The 12,928-nt window shown below is 47.6% G+C and overlaps 2 protein-coding genes across 3 annotated transcripts in view; one reads left to right on the top strand and one right to left on the bottom strand.

Annotated features, from left to right (window-relative positions):
• The window catches only part of PFKL (phosphofructokinase, liver type), a 45,898-nt gene that overhangs the window by 29,342 nt on the left and 3,628 nt on the right, over nucleotides 1–12,928 (bottom strand). The window lies entirely within an intron of this gene.
• Nucleotides 8,434–10,521, top strand: LOC128842802 (uncharacterized). Its single transcript, XM_054038992.1, has 2 exons — nucleotides 8,434–8,875; nucleotides 9,947–10,521. Exons 1-2 carry the CDS (start codon nucleotides 8,476–8,478, stop codon nucleotides 10,438–10,440), a joined length of 894 nt encoding a protein of 297 aa, XP_053894967.1. The 5' UTR covers nucleotides 8,434–8,475; the 3' UTR covers nucleotides 10,441–10,521.

The following is a 12,928-nucleotide window of genomic DNA, read 5'->3' as shown; positions in this document are numbered from 1 at the left end:
TGGTTCAGGTTGCTATTAGATCAAAGCTTCCCAATTTATAATCTCGATAGCAATCACAAAGTTGGGGGAGTAAGAGTATAGGTTTATTACTATTTCTCACCATCAAAATGATGGACTAAGGCAATTCAACAACAGCTACATAGACCAGGAGTAGGAAAGCTAGCTACACTTAATATAGGTAAGTAGTTTTCATGTACAAGAAAGTAACATTATAAATAACCACTTCCTCATCTACAGCTAAACCAGACCCAATAGAATAAATAGACTCACAGTACCTCAGTCCCCCCAGATTCCTCTTGCACTGTGATTATATAGATTACCAGGCCTTCCCAGTGGCTAGCTTCAACCTAAACCTTGCCCTCACAATATTCTTTGTCTTTGACAGCGGGTGTTAGTTCTTGTATTCTCCAGCATGCGGCTAAACCTTTTGCCTGCCTGGCAGGGTTAAATGGGGAACCCCAGATGGCTTCTGGGGGAAAAAGAGAAGAGGCTGAAATGAAGAGGCGGGGAAGGAATGTAGAAATGAGAGAGAGAGAGAGAAGAATAAACAAGAGGGGATGAGGAAGGAACATGTGAAAGTTAAGGTGAGGAAGGAGAGAGAGACATGAGAGCAGGACCAAGGAAATGAGAAAGTAATTTTAAGAATAAGGGTTTGGGGGGGGGGGGGGGGGGTTTGCTTGTGTTTTGTTGTTTTTGTTTTTTAGTTTCTTTCAGCTACTGCTATTAGATTGATAACCATAGCAAATTTCACCATAAAGCTTCTCGCCTAAAGCTTTGCAATTCCTTCCCCTATCTGAAAAGATGTGAGAATGGGGAGTGCACCAGACAGAAACAATCAAACCCATTTGTTACAACCAAAATTAAAGTGACCACCTGTGAAAGTGCTGGTCTAGAAGGAGGGTGGATAAAAATCGGAGTTTTTTAAAAATTAAAAAAAAATCTGATTTTTTAAATTAAGTTGGATTTTTTTATTTGTTATAAGCTTTTCTTTTTAAAACTGTTATTTAGGAAAATATATTATAATTTAAACAAAATAAATCCGATTTAAATAACAAAAATACAGTTAATTCCTCTGTTTAAGAAATCATTTAACTGTAAATGTGAAACATGTTTTGATAGGTATCCAAAACATGTAAGGTTGTTTTAATACAAATAAACTTCACATGCTGTTGTGTGTGTTTAATTAAATTCCAGTTACCCATCCTAATGCAGCTTGAGGCAAATCATGCACAAAAAGTTAATTATCTAGTATAAGTATCTCACAGTCAGTTAACAGCCTTTCATCTCCAAGCAGTTGGAATCAATCTGATTTAGGCCAAAAGTCAAATGATTCTGGAGGGCTCATCCTAGTCCATTGTGAAATTCGTTCACAAGCACCACTCACTTTGGCTGTCTCTAATCAGGAGTTGTCTGAGCCTGGAATAAATAGTACGGCGGTTACAGATCCTTGGATTTACTAGACCACTAGTGAAGTACCTGCCTGCACTGTATCTGGTTCTAGTCAGGGGGGATTGATTTAAATCAAAGCGATTTAAATCACTGAGTGGGAAGCCTCAGTTAGTAAATAAGCAATATCTCATTCACCATTTTCTGACATACTAAAAATGTACAGTTTATAAGAATCTGAAAATATTAAGCTATATAGTTGCTTAAATAAATGTACATAGTTATAGTGTACCCTCCTAGATAGCAAAAAGATGTACCAAATATAGTGTCAAGGCTCTATTTAGTTGTAAATCAACGTATTTTAATGGTTATATCAACCAATGAGTGTGCACCTTTCTTTAGAAATAACTGAAGTACAAATGAAAAGGCTGATTAAAATAGATTTAAATATAGGCTTCCCAATAGGTGATTTAAATCGCTTTGATTTAAATCAATCCCCCCTGCCTAGAGCCAGATACAGTGCAGGTGTAACCCACACACCTCCAGGGTGCGGTGTTCTGTCCCATCTAGTGGCACCGAGACCACTTAGAGAGAGAGTTAAATGAGTCTGCTCTACAGCCTTAGCTAAGAGCCAGTTTGCTTTTAGCTCCTTTTGTAGCGGCTCATGCACTAAGCTCCAGAGGTCGCTGGTTCGATCTGGCCCGCTGATGACCGGGGTCAGTCGGCGTTACACAGGCAGGTACTTCACTAGTGGTCTAGTAAATCCAAGGATCTGTAACCGCCTTACTATTTATTCCAGGCTCAGACAACTCCTGATTAGAGAGCATCAAAGTGAGTGGTGCTTGTGAATGAATATCACAATGGACTAGGATGAGCCCTCCAGAATCATTTGACTTTTGACCTAAATCAGATTGACTCCAACTGCTTGGAGATGAAAGGCTGTTAACTGACTGTGAGATACTCCTCTCCATGGCTGTTTCCCCACTAGGCACTGGTCTACACTACAGGGTTAGGTCGAATTTAGCCGCTTTAGGTCGATTTTATAATGAATGTGTCTACACAAGCAATCCCGTTCCGTCGACCTAAAGGGCTCTTAAAATCGACTTCTGTACTCCTCCCTGGCGAGGGGAGTAGCACTAAAATCGACTTTGCTGGGACGAATTTGGGGTAGTGCAGACGCAAATCGACGTTATTGGCCTCCGGGAGCTATCCCAGAGTGCTCCAATGTGACTGCTCTGGACAACACTTTCAACTCCGATGCACTGGCCAGGTACACAGGAAAAGCCCCGGGAACTTTTGAATTTCATTTCCTGTTTGGTCAGCGTGGCAAACTCAGCAACACAGGTGACCATGCAGTCCCCCCAGAATCGCAAACGAGCTCCAGCATGGAGCAAAAAGGAGACAATGGATCTGATTGCTGTATGGGGAGAAGCATCTGTGCAGGCAGAACTCCGATCAAAAAGAAGAAATGCTAATATATATGCCAAAATCGCACAGGGCATGATGGACAGAGGCTACAACAGGGACACACAGCAGAGCCGCGTGAAAGTCAAGGAGCTCAGGCAAGCCTACCAAAAGACAAAGGAGGCAAACGGTCACTCCGGGTCAAAGCCCCATACCTGCCGCTTCTATGATCAGCTGCATGGCATTGTAGGGGGGGACCCTACCACTACCCCACCACTGTCCATGGACACCTGCAAGGGGGGAGTCTCACGCAACTCAGAGGAGGATTTTGTGGATGAGGAAGAGGAGAAGGAGGAGGAGGAGAATGCGCAGCAGGCAAGCAGTGAATCCGTTCTCCCCGGCAGCCAGGACTGCCTGGAGCGAATACCCTCCCAAGGTGGGATCCCAGATCCTGAAGGTGGAAAAGGCCCCTCTGGTGAGTGCACATTTTTAACTACACTACAGGGTTTAAAAGCAATAGTGTTTAATGTTTGATTTGCCCTGAAGACTTAGGATGCATTCATGGCCAGTACAGCTACTGGAAAAGTCTGTTAACGTGTCTGGGGATGGAGCGGGAATCCTCCAGGGACATCTCCATGACGCTCTCCTGGAGGTACTCTGAAAGCTTTTGCAGAAGGTTTCTGGGGAGGGCTGCCTTATTTCATCCTCCACAGTAGGACACTTTACCACGCCAAGCCAGTAGCAAGCAGTCTGGAATCATTGCAGCACAAAGCATGGCAGCGAATGGTCCTGGGTTTTGGTCGCATTCAAGGAACATTTGGTCTATATCTTTCTGTGTCAGCCTCAGGAGAGTGATATCATTCATGGTCATCCAGTTGAAATAGGGGAATTTTTGTAAGGGAACAGTAAAAGGACCCCATTCATGCTGGGCTGTTTGCGCTTGGCTAAAAGGGATCATCCCTGAGAATAGCCACGCGGTGGGGGGAGGGGTGAAGGGATCATCCCAAATAGCCATGCGGAGGGGTGGGGGGAGGGGTGTGCTGCACATCCACCCGAAAACCGCAGCCCCTCCTTTTAAATGGCAAACCCAACCGGCATTGCTTGCTATGGGAAAGGAGGGTGCTGCGGTTTGAAAACATTCCCACACGTTATGAAGGTGTTAGAAGCCAAACCCGCATACCCTTTGGCTTACCATGGCTGCCTGGAAACAGAATTCTGTTGCCCAGCTGTGTGTGATGTGTCACCATACCGGCAGGTGCTCAATATAAAAGGCAAAATGCAACCTTGTATCTAAAGCACATGTGCTGTCTGCTGTGAATCGCTTGATTCACTGTGAAAGAGTCTCCCTTTTGTTCTCAGAAATGTATCATTTTAAATTTTACTCTCCATTTTCCGCAGGTGCAAATGTTTCTATGCTCCCCCTATCATCTCCGTCCCTGAGGTTATCGCAGATTAGAAGGTGAAAAAAACCCACTCGTGATTACATGTTTTCCGAGCTCATGCAGTCCTCCCGCACTGATAGGGCACAGCTGAATGCATGGAGGCATTCAGTGGCAGAGTCCAGGAAGGCATTAAGTGAGCGTGATGAGAAGAGGCAGGATGCAATGCTGAGGCTAATGAGGGAGCAAACGGACATGCTCAGGTGTCTGGTGGAGCAGGAAAGCCAACAAGAGCACTGCATATGCTGCATACACTGTACAACCGCCTGCCTTCCTCCCCAAGTTCCATATCCTCCTCACCTAGACGCCCAAGAACACAGGGGGGGAGGTTCCGGGCACCCAGCCACTCCACTCCAGAGGATGGCCCAAGCAAGAGAAGGCTGTCATTCAAACAGTTTTGATTTGTAGTGTGGCTACAATAAGCAATGTGGCCTTGTCCTTCCCTTCTCCCCTCCTCCCCCACCCCACCCAGGCTACCTTATCAGTTATCTCCCTTTTTTTTTTAAATTAATAAAGAATGAATGCATGGTTTCAAAACAATAGTGACTTTATTTCCTTTGCAAGCTGTGATCGAAGGGGGGAGGGTTATTGGCTTACAGGGAATTAAAATAAACAAAGGGGGCCGGTTTGCATCAAGGAGAAACACACACAATTGTCACACCGTAGCCTGGCCAGTCATGAAACTGTTTTTCAAAGCCTCACTGATGTGCAGCGCACCTACCTGTGCTCTTCTAATCGCCCTGGTGTCTGGCTGTTCAAAATTGGCAGTCAGGCAATTTGCCTCAACCTCCCACCCCGCCATAAACGTCCCCCCCTTACTCTCACAGATATTATGGAGCACACAGCAAGCAGTAATAACAATGGGAATATTGGTTGCGCTGAGGTCTAACCTAATCAGCAAACAGCGCCAGCGAGCTTTTAAACGTCCAAAGGCACATTCTACCACCATTCTGCACTTGCTCAGCCTATAGTTGAACTGCTCCTTACTACTGTCCAGGCTGCCTGTGTATGGCTTCGTGAGCCATGGGAGCAAGGGGTAGGCTGGGTCTCCAAGGATAACTATTGGCATTTCAACATCCCCAACAGTAATTTTCTGGTCTGGGAAGTAAGTCCCTTCTTGCAGCTGCTCAAACAGTTCCTAAAGATGCAAGCGTCATACACCTTTCCCAGCCATCCCACACTGATGTCAGTGAAACATCCCTTGTGATCCACCAGTGCTTGTAGCACCATTGAGAAGTACCCCTTGCAGTTTATATACTGGTTGGCAAGGTGGCCCGGTGCCAAGATAAGGGTATGGGTTCCATCTATCACCCCACCACAGTTAGGGAAACCCATTGCAGCAAAGCCATCCACTATGACCTGCACATTTCCCAGAGTCACTACCCTTGATAACAGAACGTCAGTGATTCCACTGGCTACTTGAATCACAGCAGTCCCCAGAGTAGATTTGCCCATTCCAAATTGATTCCCGACTGATCAGTAGCAGTCAGACGATGCAAGCTTCCACAGGGCTATCACCACTCGCGTCTCAACTGTCAGGGCAGCTCTCATCTTGGTATTCCTGCGCTACAGGGTGGGGGAAAGCAACTACCAGAGTTCCAGGAAAGTGGCCTTACGCATGCGAAAGTTTCGCAGCCACTGGGAATCATCCCATACCTGCAACACTATGTGGTCCCACCAGTCTGTGCTTGTTTGCTGGGCCCAGAATCGGCATTCCACTGTATCAACCAGCCCCACTGCCACCATGATGTCCCAATTGCCACATCCTGTGCTTTCAGGAACGTCTGTGTCCATGTCCTCCTCACAATCGTCCTCGTGCTGCCGTTTCTTAGCCAGGTTCTGCACATACTGCAGTATAATGTGCGAGGTGTTTACAATGCTCGCAACAGCAGCAGTGAGCTAAGTGGGCTCCATGCTTGCCGTGCTATGGCGTCTGCACAGGTAACCCAGGAAAAAAGGTGCAAAATGATTGTCTGCAGTTGCTTTCACGGAGGGAGGGAGGGAGGGGAGACTGACGACATGTACCCAAAACCACCTGCAACAATGTTTTTGCACCATCAGGCATTGGGAGCTTAACCCAGAATTGCAATGGGCAGCGGAGACTGTGGGAACTGTGGGATAGCTTCCCACAGTGCACTGCTCCGTGAGTCGATGCTAGCCACGGTAGTGAGGAGCACTCCGCCGACTTAATGCGCTTAGTGGGGACATACACAATTGACTGTATAAAAATCGATTTCTAAAAATCGACTTCTATAAAATCGACCTAATGTCATATTGTAGACTGGGGTAGGCAACCTATGGCATGCGTGCCGAAGTCGGCATGCGAGCTGATTTTCAGTGGCACTCACACTTCCCGGGTCCTGGCCACCGGTCCGGGGGGCTCTGCATTTTAATTTAATTTTAAATGAAGCTTCTTAAACATTTTTTAAACCTTATTTACTTTACATACAACAATCGTTTAGTTATATATTATAGATTTATAGAAAGAGACCTTCTAAAAACGTTAAAATGTATTACTGGCACACGAAACCTTAAATTAGAGTGACTAAATGAAGACTCGGCACACCGCTTCTGAAAGGTTGCCAACCCCTGTTGTAGACATACCCTTAGTTACCACATCTGACCACGAGTGCTGATTAACGTTAAGTAGCATAGAGCAGGTTCCCCTTAACGCTTTTCCTTCACATCTATCCCCTTTTCCTGTTACTTATCACAGCGCTAGAACTGTTTGGTTCCTCCCTTTCTCTATGCTGCTCCTTTCAACCAAAGTCTATTTTAGGCCCTTGGAAGATAATGTAGCAAGTCTCAGCTGTTTCCCCACCTGATTGGGTAATTTCAGTTTCAGATCCCACAGCAACTGCTCACATCAGGCAGTCCTGTGTTTGGCACTGCCATTTCATACAGAGCAAACTTCAGTGTCTGTCCCTTGGGGTTAGAGTTGTGCCAATAGGGAACAGGATGGCTAGCAGTTCTTTGAACGTACCTCCATGTCCTGATGCTTCCTATGAAGATTCAGGCTGTATTAACTTTGGCTCAGGAGACCACACTGCCAAACAAGCCAGCCTTTCATTTGTATTCATAATGGGCTGACTCCAGTGACATTGCCAGAGAGTAATCTGACCCAATATATTTGTGTGTGTTAAAATGCATTAAAAATCACTTTTCTTTGTTAAAAAAATTAAGCCAGTCACTTAAAGCAAAAACATAGCTGGCCAGGTGAATCCCTGCCCAGACATACAATCACCTTTTATCAAGGGGCAGGCCTTGAAAATGTACCTGGCATATACCAGCCAGAGGGCTTAGGCTACCAGCTATGGCAAAATACACTGGTGCTAGAAACATTGTTTTTTTTAAAGTAACAGCTCGGATTCTGCAGAACCCCAATGCTGCAGGAAATTGAACAAGAGGATTTCTCAAATATGTGCCAAAGGGGATCCTTCTAACCTTTGTTTAGAGGTGACATGCAAAAGCACTGCTCAAAGCTACAAGCTTGCCCACAAAGATGCCACAAGAAAGAAAAATGGAGATGGGGGTTTATGAAGAGAAGCAGTGCTGTATGGTCAAACAACCCCAGAGATTTATCACTGTCCTGCAATCCAGAGAAATGTGAGCTGCAGCCCTCCTGGGGCTCCTCAACACGCAGAGTGCCATGCCAGCTACCCTGAGCAAAGGCAGATGGAAAAAAGGGTTAGAAATGGAACAGTTTGTTCATGCCTCAGGCCTGGTCTACACTACGACTTTAATTCGGATTTATCAGCTTTAATTCGAATTTACCCTGTAACCGTCCACACAACGACGCTATTTATTTCGATGTAAAGGGCCCTCTAAATCGATTTCTGTACTCCAACCCGACGAGCGGAGTAGCGCCAAAATCGATTTTAACATTTTGAATTAGGGATAGTGTGGCCGCAATTCGATGGTATTGGCCTCCGGGAGCTATCCCACAGTGCATCATTGTGACCGCTCTGGACAGCAATCTAAACTCGGATGCACTGGCCAGGTAGACAGGAAAAGCCCCGCGAACATTTGAATTTCATTTCCTGTTTGCCCAGCGTGGAGAGCACAGGTAACCACAGATAGCTCATCAGCACAGGTAACCATGCAGGCTGATAATCGAAAAAGAGCACCAGCATGGACCGTGAGGGAGGTACTGGATCTGATCACTGTATGGGGAGAGGATTCAGTGCTTGCAGAACTTCGTTCTAAAAGACGAAATGCCAAAACGTTTGAAAAAATTTCCAAGGGCATGATGGAGAGAGGCCACAATAGGGACTCTGAGCAGTGCCGCGTGAAAGTCAAGGAGCTCAGACAAGCCTATCAAAAAACAAAGGAGGCAAACGGTCGCTCCGGGTCAGAGCCGCGGACATGCCGCTTCTACGCCGAGCTGCATGCAATTCTAGGGGGGGCTGCCACCACTACCCCACCTGTGATCGTGGATTCTGGGTCGGGGATAGTCTCATCAGCGACGCCTGAGGATTCTGCCGATGGGGGAGAGGAGGAGGAGGAGGATGAGGATGAGCTTGCAGAGAGCACACAGCACTCCGTTCTCCCCAACAGCCAGGATCTTTTTCTCACCCTGACTGAAGTACCCTCCCAAGCCTCCCAAGCCAGTACCCAAGACTCTGACCCCATGGAAGGGACCTCAGGTGAGTTTACCTTTTAAAATATAAAACTTGTTTTAAAAGCAAACGATTTTTAATGATTACTTTGCCCTGAGGACTTGGGATGCATTCGCGGTCAGTTCAGCTACTGGAAAAGTCTGTTAACGTGTCTGGGGATGGAGCGGAAATCCTCCAGGGACATCTCCATGAAGCTCTCCTGGAGGTACTCCAAAAGCCTTGCCACAAGGTTTCTGGGCAGTGCATCCTTATTCCCTCCTCCATGGTAGGACACTTGACCACGCCATGCTTGCAGCAAGTAATCTGGTATCATTGCCTGACAAAGCCTGGCAGCGTATGGTCCCGGTGTTTGCTGGCATTCAAGCAACATCCGTTCTTTATCTTGCTGTGTAATCCTCAGGAGAGTGATATCACTCCTGGTAACCTGGTTGAAATACGGGAACTTAATTAAGGGGACAGAGGTGGCCGTTCCTACTGGGCTGTTTGCCTGTGGCGGAAAATAAATCCTTCCCTGCAGTTAGCCAAGCGCAGATGGGAAATTGGCCCTGAGTTTTTCGCGTTTGGCTAGCAGGGATCTTCCCTGTTACCAGCCACGCGGTGGGGGGGAGGGGTACAGCGATCATCCCAGAGAATTCATGGCGGGAGGGTGGCGGCGGCGGGGGGGGTGGTGGTTAGTTTGGTGCCTGCAGGGATCTTCCCTGATACCAGCCACGCGGTGGGGGGGAGGGGTACAGCGATCATCCCAGAGAATTCATGGCGAGAGGGGGGGGTGGTTAGTTTGTTTTCTGCTGCTGCTGAATGTTAACAGAAAAACCGCAGCACTCTACAGGCTATGCTTGGTATGTGGGAAAGGAGGGCGCAGAAGCTGTAAAACAATGGCTTACCATGGCCGCATGCAAGCCGAATTCTGTTGCCCAGACCTGTGATCTCTAGCAGCAAAGCCACAGGCACTCAGCATTAACAGGCAAAATGCGACCTTGCACAGAAATCACATGTGCTATGTAATGTGAATAGTGTTGGTCACCGTGAAAGAGTATAAGCATTGTTCTGCAAAATGTAGCTTTTTAAACAAGTCTCTCTTTTTTCCCCTCCCTACAGCAGCTGCAAATTCCTCAAGCCTCCCTCCTCCATCCCGAAGGTTATCACAGATAAGGCGTCGTAAGAAGAGAACGCGAGACGAGATGTTTTCTGAAATTATGGAATCCAGCCGCAGTGACAGAGCTCATCTGAATGAGTGGAAGGAAACAGTTTCAAAGTATAGGAAAGAAGCCAGTGAACGTGAGGACAGGAGGGACCAACGTGAGGACAGGAGAGACGCTCGAGATGAGAGGTGGCGGCAGGAAGACCAGAGGAAGCAGGATGCAACGCTGGGGCTGTTGCGTGAGCAAACAGACATGCTCCGGCGTCTGGTGGAGCTTCAGGAACGGCTGCTGGAAAACAGACTGCCGCTTCAGCCCCTGTTCCACCCTCCCCCCTCCCCATGTTCCGTATCCTCCTCACCCAGACGTGTAAGAACGCGGGGGGGGAGGCTCCGTACACCTTCCCATTCCACCCCAGTAGACAGCCCAAGCAAAAGGCTGTCATTTTTTTAACCTTTTCTTTGTGGCTTTTTCCTTCCCAGCAATCCTCCTCCCAAATACCACCTGGGTTCCCTCCCTCTTTTTCTAATCTATTAATAAAGAATAAATGATTTTTAAATGATAGTGACTTTATTTGGTTTGAAAGAAAGCTGGGGGAAGGGGGAGGGTGGGTTCCTTACAGAAAATCAGTCAATAAAGGGGGCGGGTTTTCATGAAGGAGAAACAAACAGATATTTCACACTGTAGCCTGGCCAGTCATGAAACTGGTTTTTAAAGCTTCTCTGATGCACAGCGCTTCCTGGTGTGCTCTTCTAATCGCCCTGGTGTCTGGCTGCGCGTAATCAGCAGCCAGGCGATTTGCCTCAGCCTCCCACCCCGCCATAAAGGTCTCCCCCTTACTTTCACAGAGATTGTGGAGCACACAGCAAGCAGAAATAACAATGGGGAGATTTCTTTGGCTGAGGTCAGAGCGAGTCAATAATGATCGCCAGCGACCTTTTAAACGGCCAAATGCACATTCTACCACCATTCTGCACTTGCTTAGCCTGTAGTTAAACAGCTCCTGACTCCTGTCCAGGCTGCCTGTGTACGGCTTCATGAGCCATGGCATTAAGGGGTAGGCTGGGTCCCCAAGAATAACTATTGGCATCTCAACATCCCCAACGGTTATTTTCTGGTCCGGAAAGTAAGTCCCTTGCTGCAGCCCTTTAAACAGAGTAGTGTTCCTGAAGACGCGAGCGTCATGAACCCTTCCCGCCCAGACCGCATTGATGTTGGTGAAACGTCCCTTGTGATCCACAAGTGCTTGCAGCACCATTGAAAAGTACCCCTTGCGGTTTATGTACTCGGTGGCTTGGTGCTCCGGTGCCAAGATAGGGATATGGGTTCCGTCTATCGCCCCACCACAGTTAGGGAATCCCATTGCAGCAAAACCATCCACTATAGCCTGCACATTTCCCAGAGTCACTAACTTTCGTAGCAGCACCTGAGTGATTGCTTTGGCTACTTGCATCACAGCAGCCCCCACAGTAGATTTGCCCACTCCAAATTGATTCCCGACTGACCAGTAGCTGTCTGGCGTTGCAAGCTTCCACAGGGCTATCGCCACGCGCTTCTCAACTGTGAGGGCTGCTCTCATCTTGGTATTCTGGCGTTTCAGGGCAGGGGACAGCAAGTCACAAAGTTCCATGAAAGTGCCCTTACGCATGCGAAAGTTCCGCAGCCACTGGGAATCATCCCATACCTGCAAGACTATGCGGTCCCACCAGTCTGTGCTTGTTTCCCTTGCCCAGAATCGGCGTTCCATGGATAGAATCTGCCCCATTAACAACATGATCTCAAAAGCACCGGGGCCCGTGGTTTCACAGAATTCTGTATCCGTGTCCGTGTCCATGTCCATGTCAATGTCCTCATCATGCTTGTCGCTGCGCTGCCGCTGCCGCTGCCTCCTCGCCTCGTTTTTCTGGTCCTGGCTGAGCATAAACTCCACGAGAACGCGCGAGGTGTTTACAATGTTCATGACTGCTGTCTTGAGCTCAGCGGGCTCCATGCTTGCCGTGGTATGGAGTCTGCAGTGTTCACCCACCCAGGAAAAAAGGCGCGAAAATGGTTGTCTGCCGTCCGTTGCTTTCATGCAGGGAGGAGGGAGGGAGGAGGTGAGGCTGTACCCAGAACCACCTGCGACGATGTTTTTTGTCCCATCAGGCACTGGGATCTTAACCCACAGTCCCAATGGGCGCGGGAGACTGCGGGAACTATGGGATAGCTATGGGATAGCTACCCACAGTGCAACGGTGCAGAAATCGACGCTAGCCCCGGTACTTGGACGCACACCACCGAATTAATGTGCTTAGTGTGGCCGCATACATTTCGACTTTATACAACCTGTTTTTCAAATCCGAATTATATAAATTCGGATTAATCCCGTAGTGTAGACATACCCTCAGTTAGCTGTTCTTTGTGTTGTTACTGACTCTGGCAGCAAAACTAGGACATAAGCAGCTCAGACTATCGGAGAATACCGTGGTGTCACATGAACATGAATATTACAGTAGTACCTGAGGCCAACCAGATTGGAGCCTCATCATTCTAGGCATAAACACAAACGTGACAGCCCATCCCCCCAAGAGTTTACAATCTAGGTGAATGAGACAGCCAGACTAATGGATTAGGGTGGGGGAAAGAAGGTAAACAGCATAAGTGCAGTTCTCAACCAATCAGGAGCAACAATAACAACTTGTCACCTGCCAGTGCCTAGCTGTTATCAGGTCTAGAGCAGTGGTTTTCAACCTTTTATTCATTTGCAGACCCCTACAAATTTTCAAATGGAGGTGCAGACCCCTTTGGAAATCTTAGACATGGTCTGCAGATCCCCAGAGGTCCATGGACCACAGGTTGAAAACCACCGGTTTAGTTACACTGGGCCAGATCTCGCAAACACTTACACACGTGAGTAGCTTTACTGCATCTATTAACTTCCCCGGGGCTATACAGTTACTCA

Source organism: Malaclemys terrapin, chromosome 9 (assembly GCF_027887155.1).
Source record: "Malaclemys terrapin pileata isolate rMalTer1 chromosome 9, rMalTer1.hap1, whole genome shotgun sequence".
Classification (NCBI taxonomy): domain Eukaryota; kingdom Metazoa; phylum Chordata; order Testudines; family Emydidae; genus Malaclemys; species Malaclemys terrapin.
The sequence above is the reverse complement of the archived record's forward strand: the minus strand, read 5'-3'. Positions and strand labels throughout refer to the sequence as shown.